General features: G+C 41.5%; 1 protein-coding gene across 4 annotated transcripts in view; it reads left to right on the forward strand.

Moving 5' to 3' along the window:
• CHN1 (chimerin 1) overlaps positions 1–6,843 on the forward strand; it is a 194,621-nt gene extending 187,778 nt beyond the window's left edge. For all 4 annotated transcript variants that reach the window (XM_043894378.1, XM_043894380.1, XM_043894379.1 and 1 more), the window contains 2 exons: positions 4,429–4,534; positions 5,942–6,843. In XM_043894378.1, coding sequence (XP_043750313.1) covers positions 4,429–4,534; positions 5,942–6,113 — 278 coding nt within the window. In that variant the 3' untranslated portion in view covers positions 6,114–6,843. The remainder of the gene's footprint in view (positions 1–4,428; positions 4,535–5,941) is intronic.
• The last annotated feature ends 1,882 nt before the right edge of the window (positions 6,844–8,725 follow it).

An 8,725-nucleotide genomic window follows, 5' to 3' on the forward strand; every position in this document is an offset into this window, starting at 1 on the left:
GGAAGACAAGAGGGAAGGGGTGGAATCCCTTTCAAACAGAGCACAGAGCTAACTCACCCTTCGTGATGAGCTTTTTGTATCTCAGCCATTGAAACAACCGGGGACCATGTTCTTCAGGTTTCCGGTATCTCTGGCATTCACTAGAAGCCCTTGCCAATAGCAACCACAACAACAAAGTCAGAGTTCTCATTAAAACTTTCCCCTGCAAAAGCTGTTTGAACACTGTTCTGGCAGCCTTCCCTGGAAAAGCTGCTGGTTGAAAGCTGGAAGGGAGTGGTTGCAGAAAATGAGAAAAGGATTCAAGGAGGGAGAAGGCCAGGGCATCCCAACCAAAGCCTTGAAGAGCTTCATAACCCTTAATTCATAATCCCCTGGAAACTCACTTATGAACCAACTTGAAGCCTTGGTCTCCCCAGTGAAGAAATCAGTGCCCTACAAAACAGAGGCCATGCTCAGTAACCCAGCATGCATCAAGTGAGAAGAGCACTGCCACAGCCGAGCTCCGGGTCGGGCTGAATAGAGAAACCATCTTCTGGCCAAGGAGTCTAACGGCCCTTCCCAGAGATCTCAGAAAAGTTACGTGACTCAATTAGTATGTAACTGTGAGTGAGTCAGATAAACTCAGAGAGAAAACCCAGGGTTCTTTGTCCTCAGCGATTTAAAATGTGCTGAAGAGAAGTCTGGAAAGAGAGTTTGCTGAGTTTCCCCATCAGCTGTGCCACTGATTCACCCCTTTGGCTTGCTTAAGTTTTATTCTTCTCGGATTTGAATTTCTCTGAAGAATCAGACAGTACTTTGATTCAGAGAGCTTGTAACTAGGCCTGATACATGTGCAGAGTGCTCACTTCCTGCCCCCACAGTGTCCACACCCACATCCCCAAATCCTCCAGACTTTTCCAGGACCTCTCAGCTGCAGGCCACCTTTCTCCCTTAGAGTCCCCTCACACACAGATGGGCCTTGTTCCCAGCCTCATTCCTTCCTGCCAAGGTGATAGTTATATCTGGTCTTCCCTGCTAGACGGTCACTCCCTCCGGTGCAGGGGTCCTCTCCTGTTCGTATTACCGCAGTGCCCAGTCACATAATGGTTTAGTTGCTAAGTCATGTCTGACTCTTGTGACCCTATGGACTGTGGCCCACCAGGCTCCTCTGTCCATGGAATTTTCCAGGCAAAAAGAATATTGGAGTAGGTTGGTTGCCGTTTCCTTCTCCAGGGGATCTTCCTGACCCAGGGATGAAACTCGAATCTCCTGCATTGCAAGCGATCTCCTCCATTGCAGGCAGATTCTTTACCAACTGAGCTACCAGGAGAGCCCAAAATAATAATGTTCAAAAACATTTGTTGAATGAGTAAACATAATTTTATACTAAGAACCGTAGTATCTTAGCATTTTTGGATAATCTAAGGGGTCATGTAACTGGACTTCTTTCTCCAACACATTCTTTTTAGTTGTTGTTGTTTGGGGTTTATTTGTTTTTCTCAACTTTTTATTTTGTATTGAGGTATAGCCAGTCATCAGTGTTGTGATTATTCCAGGTGAGCAGCAAAGGGACTTAGCCATACATATATGTACATACATATTACATATACATGTATGTGTATATATACATATACATGTATCCACTCTCCCCCAAACTCCCCTCCCATCTCGGTTGCCACATGATACTGAGGAGAATTCCATGTGCTATAGAGTAGGTCCTTGTTGGCTATCCATTTTAAATACAGCAGTGCCAACACCTTCTTTTTTAAATACCCTGTAACTACAGGAACGACTTCCCTGGTGGCTTAGTGGTAAAGAATCCGCCTGCCAAGCAGGAGACAATTAAACAACAACAACAAACTAAGATCACTACTTCTCCAGGCGGCCCATCCACTGGTAGACAGACGTCCACTGACAGAGGCGCCAGGAATCTGCCTGCTTTTAACTCCTCCCCATGGGCGGTGATCCCAGTGTGCCCCTCTCACACACGGAAGTCTTTCATGTACTTCAACAACTGCTGGTGACCTTCCATCTCTGAGTACATTCTGCTGTATCTGTCTCACTCTTAAATTATGCTGTGGTTTTCTTGAGGCTAAAGGTTTGCATTCTCTGAAAAATTTATCATGGGTAAGACTTCTCTAAGTGAGGAAAAAAAGAGAAATTAATTCTAGAGAAGAATCTTGGTCAATTTAATATCAGTATATTCAACTCCATTTTGTCCTTAGTTCCCAAATTTATGTTTCCGGTCTGGCCCTCTCCCTGAACCCCAGATCAGTCCATAGTCAGCAAGTTCACTTAGATATCTGAAAGACATCTCAAAAGCAACTCTCCATCTTTCCCCCAAACCTCATCCACCTATGATCTTCCCCATCTCAGTTAATTGAGGCTCCACCCTACCAGTTGCCTAAGCCCAAATTTTGGCCCATTCTTGATTCTTCTCTTTTTCATACATCCCTCATCAGAAAATCCTCTGGACTCTGCCCTCAAAATGTGCCCAGAATCCAACAACTTCTTATCACCTTCACTGCACCACCTGGTCATTCCTCACTTGGGTGTGTGTAATTATGACCAGAGCCATCTGTCCGGTTTTACTCTTGCCCTTCCATAGCCTGTTCCCTACATGGCAGCCAGAGGAGTGATGTGAAAAATGTATGTCCGATCATGACCCTCCCTCGTGTAGAACCTTCCCATTTCTCTCTGTAAATGCTGTGCTCCTAAACCAGCCACAGCCCGTGCCGTGACGAAGCGCCGTCTCACCTCTCTGACCTCACCCCCTTCTCCTCCCCTCCTTGCTTGGGCTCCTGCAGCCACACTTGGTTCCTCGCTTAACTCAGACATTACAGGCACAGTGTCCCTCAGGCCCTTCGCACGGCTGTTTCTTTGCAAGGCTTCTCTCTGCACGGAACCACCTTCAGCCAGATCTCCATGGAGTTCATTCCCTCGCTCCCTCCAAGTCTGTGCTCAAGACCCTTTTCTCATTAAGGCCTATCCTGACCATCCCATGTAATACTGCACCCTCTCAACCCTCCCAGTGTTCTTATCCTGCTGATTATTTTCATAGGAATCATTCTGATCTAGTAAAACCTTTTAAGATAGGCTGTTCATTGTTTATCATCATTTGTTGCCTCCAGTAGAAAGTAAGCTGTCTGTGAGCAGGGAATTTTGCTTGTTTGCTAGGCCACCAACACTGTCCTTAATTTCATACTATCTCCGGATTCTCCTTATAAAGATTAGCTGTAGCAGTTAAAAGGAAACCGTTACTCTTTTTTTCAATTTCCAGAATACTGTAATTTCAAATTAATTAGTGCAATCATGAAAACTGTAGCCAAGTAAAAACTAAGTAGTAGTTTTCAATAGTAAATGGAATTTTCTTCTCTTAGTTCTAGAAATTAAATGATTGAAATTCGGTATCTGAGATGTTACGGCTGTTAATGAATTGGCACTTTGAACCTTGAAGTCCCAAGGTTCAAAGGCTATGGATTATTTATTATAGCAAAAGGCAAACAACTCATCCTTTATTGCTGAGAAATGAACCAAGAACTCTGAGGAAACTTTGGGCAGAAACTGTAAAATGGCTAAAGTTTCTTTGAATTAAAAAACTTCAGTCAGTGTTCACATTCTAAAATTTACCACATCTGCTCTGCCAATCCTAGGAACTTTTCACATTGATCTTATATTAGTTTTTACCTGACTCCAGTACACTGCCATTGAATTAGTTTTATAAATCAGAAAGAATAGGATTCTTGGGCTTGTGTCTTAAATGTTATATTCTGGTTAGATGTGGACTTCCAGCATTTTAAGGATGCTAGCCAACATTTAAAGGCAGTTGCCCTGACACCCAACATTTAAAGGTGCCCCATCTTCCTCATGTTTGGGTTGAAGCAGGAATGTGCCATGGTTCTCTTTTTGAGAACACAAAATTCCAAAGAAATCTATTGTTTCTGAATATGGAAGTAACTGATGGATTAAATGCACTCTGTGACCTGAAAGGAATGTGACTTTTTGGCCAACAAAGAACTAAAATATCTAAATGAAGATGCTGAAAGGAGATTTTCAAAATATTTTGAACAGCGCAGCATGGCTTCAGTATGTCTATAGTGTTTGAAGGTGACCTCGTTTGCTTTTATGTTTTTATCCTTGCATACATGTGTCTGAGTTTTTTAAAGTTACATCCTATACATCCAATATCCAATTTTCATAGTTAACAGACCCCAGGACCCTCAAGTGAAAACACTGGGTGGCCTCCCCAGAAGTCCAAGGAAATGGACTTGCCACATGGACACTAACCTTTTGGAAGTCTGAGACTTGAACCTTAAAAATTATTTTCCAAAGCCATGGGCAATGACCTTGTCAGTTTCAGGAGATCACCACAAGAATAGAATTAAATGAGCCATTTGTACCAGTTGTCTGTTAAAGTTTCTCTCCTTGGTATTCATCTTGCTGTTACAGAAATTATGGATCCGGATGAGCAATTAGAAACCCTTCACGAAGCACTGAAACTGCTGCCGCCTGCTCATTGCGAAACCCTCCGGTACCTCATGGCGCATCTGAAGAGGCAAGTCTCCAACTTGGAATATACTTGTTCCACATCCAGATGTTAAGAATCAAATGAAAACAAAGGTGAAAGAGAGGTCAGGTGATCTGTCAAAGAATGAATAAATGCATAGCTGTCTTGTCTCCTGGTGTGAAATCACACATGTTGAGAAGGATTGCTAAAAATATTCTGTACTATAAAACGGTATGCAGACTTGATTCTTTCATAAATGGATTTTCAGTTCCAGTATATGTTTGCAGACATGTTAGAAATACCAATATACTGCCAAGGACATGCATTAATTTTTGTGGAAAGGGAAAAGGTTGCAGCTATATAAAGACACTAGCATTAATATAATAAAGCAAGAATGAAGCAACTTGCAAGAAAGCTCACTTTTCTTATGTCTTGCTCCAAAATAGGCACTTCAGACTTACTATTTTAGATTTTTTAATTAATGTTGCCAACACTGAAACCTGCTGTAAAAAGTGATGGAGTAAAGAAAGGGGTAAAGAGAGGAATGGAAAATAAAATATTTCAATTACTTCTGGTTTAATGTTTTAAAGTGATGGATGGTGAGGTAGCTTTATTTCCCAGCTCAGTCACCCTCCATCTCTCCCAGTTGAAGCAAAGTTTCCAAAATTATATGACCAAATTTTAGTGGTTTTAGGGTTCCCAGATGTAAGACCAATCAGAAGCAAACAGAAAAACTCAGTAGAACTTGACATCTACTTTGTACGCCTTTAGGTCCAAGTTACCCAAAAGTGACTATTTAGCTCATGGTGCTTTCAAACACTTTACATGTTCTCTATCCTTAGAAGCACTATAAGTTAAAACTTTTAATATGCTTATAACTTCACTTATAAATTCAAGTTTGCTGCATATGTGTGTGCAGTTAAGAATGCCACACTAAAACAAAGGAATAACTCTCAAATTATAGTCTCTGTGCCTTTGCTGAAGCAATAAAAATCATAAAAATAGTTAACACTCCCTGATGAGGTTGCTTACCCTGAGCCGTTTCCTGTTAATATCACTACCACTCTCCCCCTAGATACTCAGTATAACTATTCAGTTCGCAAAAACACTCTATAGGAAACAAGATCTCACCAAAGTGGAGGGACAGCTGATGGAGCAATCAAGATGACCCAGCCCCTTCCCCCAGCTCTGTGCCGTGGCAGGAGAGTCCACAAATAGAACAGAACCCGCGCAGGCCGGCACATCAGCTCTGGCTTCAGCTCCAGTGGTCACCAGAAGTTTAAGTTATTCCCACCATTTACTTTAAGGAGAGTCAGTACTTTGAGAAATAACCTAGCAGCAGGGTTGATCAGTGGACAGAGCCCACTTTGAATCTTGTTTCTGTTTTAGCGCTCCAGCACGACAAAGACCCCCATGTCCTCCATGAAGTCATCCTCCCTTTCTTGGTTTTTTCAGAGTCACGCTCCACGAAAAGGAGAATCTGATGAATGCGGAAAACCTTGGGATCGTCTTCGGCCCAACGCTCATGAGATCTCCAGAACTGGACGCCATGGCCGCCCTGAACGACATACGGTATCAGAGACTGGTGGTGGAGCTGCTCATCAAAAACGAAGACATTTTATTTTAAATTTTTAGTTTGAAGGAAAAAAGAAATGTTTTACAGATGAAGGAATGTTTTATAGTAATTTAATTGGCTCTTATAGCTGAATTATTTCTTGGTTAGAAGTTTGGGCATATAACCAGAGTAAAATGAAGGAACTTCCCATTGTTTCCATAGCACCGCTCAGCTGTCCTTGTAAAACAGTGAACACACACTTTCCAGTTCTAGTAATCCTGGGTGTTTATCATGTTCAGAGAAACTCAAGCTATTGCATGATTAGCCCCCTGTTTGGCAAGGGAACCCCACACAGAGGAGACACCAAACCTGCACCACCCCTTCATCCTGGGTCGCCCGTGGTTGTAATTCAGCATGTTTCGCAGAGTAAATCTGTCGTGACTTTGCTTTTGGGTCCTATGTCATTGCTTTCTGATGCTTCTATAAACATGCACACAAATGGAGAAAACAGTACCTCTGGCTGCTGCATTGCCATAGACTATAACATATGCCTACTTTTCTCAGATGCTTCCTTTCTGGTTTCTCTTAGTTCTTCTCTAACATAGTACTTTCTTTCCAGCAAAAGCAAAATGTGTTTTCGGATTTGTTACTTTAGTAAATTATCTCTACCAATAAAAAAAGTACAACAGAGCATTTTGTTAAGTTATTATTGGTTTTCAGTTGTAATTTTGTGTTTTTATCTGGCATGCATTTATTAATTTATTAAATTTGGCTTTTAGAAATAAAAAATATTGATAGCTTACTGTTTTCTCATGACTGATAGTATGTGGGAAAATGTGTTTGACCATTTATTTAATACTGAGTATTCCTTGCCACTTCTTTTGTTTACCATGGAAAGTTTTGCGTTGAATGCTCCTTTAAAAAGTAATTTAAAACTGCTTAGAAATAGAATACCTACTCATAGATTTATTTCTCTTCTTGCATACTCTGGCAGAAACCTAGACTATTTTCTCAATTTTTGGGGGGAGTGGGGAGGGCAGGTAGGAGTTCATTCTAGAGCCATCACAAAAAGAAAAAGGGCTAAAACAAAAATAAAACAAAAAACCCTGACTTTCTAAACACTTGGTTTGTCAGCAGTGCGTGATGTTGACATGCCGTTGAGCTGACACTATCTGAGATGAGTCTCAGGTAGCAACCTGACGATGGGGGACAGGTGGTCTGCACCCCACAGCACTGGGAGACCCAGGCAGCAGGCCTGATGCTATCACTAGACACTCACGTGCCTTTGAGCAAATGACCTTCCAGATTCTGTTTCCTTATCTGTCAAAGAGTGCCCTTCCAGAACTGAAGCTCTGTCCTTCTTTAAAAACTGAAAAAATAATACAAGACACATTTCCATTTTTGCCATTTCAGTCCATAATGCTTTCAAGACTATCTCAATGATAATGGGAACTGACAGAAGTATGTTGTTTTCCATATTTTTACCCTTAGGCTATAGTAGGAAGTTGATCATATGTTTTATTAATGTTTACGGTCAGCAAAGTGTAGTTACGCAGTCCTTCACAACTATCTCAACCACAGTCACCCATGAAAAATGTCACTGCACTAAGCAGCATGGGGTCCATAGATTAATAAAGTTCAGAGATTAGTTTTCTGTAACATAGACGCTTTCTTTAAAATGGAGGTCACTGCAAGGCACTAAGCCCTAAGGTGATGTTTTTGACGTAGGAAACACGTCAGAAAAATCCGGTCATGTCTGACGGTCCCAGGGTTAGGTACATCTGAACTGCCGCTACATACTAAGGACTGAAATTCGTTTGTACAAAGTACTTTGTACAAAGTACCAAAGGAGACTTCGGTTGTAAAGAAATATGCCTTATTAGAATATAATCACCCTTTTTTTCCCCTGAAAGTAACAGATATGGTTGACTTTAGAGCAGGCACTTTGTGGAATTAGAGGTGGATCTGGACCAGAAGCAGTGCCTGATCACAGTAAATATGAAGCATATGTTCAGACAAAGTTGTGAGTATGTCTGCAGACAAGGTTACTGTTTCCCAGGTTTATGAACAGTGCACTGAGCATGTTTTGAAGTAGATGTATGTGTGATTCCTTCCCCCAGGATGTGCAGATACAAATCACAGCCACATCATCTGTGAGCACCCTTGTACCATCGGGTGACACTTCTTGAACTAAAAGAACAAATCTCAGTCACTTAGGGAGGCTCTTACTCAATAATTCATCAGAGTCTTTCATATATGTCTTTCTAAAACTACTTGGAGATGTTTTTAAAACATGGCCATCTATAAAAAGAGGCAGCAACTTCAATCTCCATCCCATTGGGAGAGGGAGGAGAGACAAGTGAACCTCTCCAGCATCTCCCATGGATTTGGCAGCACCGCAGATACCCTGCCCTGAGCATCAAGCCCAGTTCTCAATTTTCTATATGTAGTTTTAAAGAAATTATTGAGAAATGAAAGATTTTCCTTTCTCTACATTTTTTGTTAGTTTTAAATGCCAGTTAGTTATACCAGTCGGTCAGAGGAGGTAGTTCTTCACTGACTTGAGATGAGAAAATGTGTCCCTAGGTGGAAGAATGGATATATATATTAAAATGTTTCTGGTTATCTAATGAGCTCAACTAGAAGGCCTCTGAATAAATTAGCTTCAGGGCTCCAACACTGCT

The sequence above is a fragment of the Cervus elaphus genome, chromosome 33, assembly GCF_910594005.1.
Source record: "Cervus elaphus chromosome 33, mCerEla1.1, whole genome shotgun sequence".
Classification (NCBI taxonomy): domain Eukaryota; kingdom Metazoa; phylum Chordata; class Mammalia; order Artiodactyla; family Cervidae; genus Cervus; species Cervus elaphus.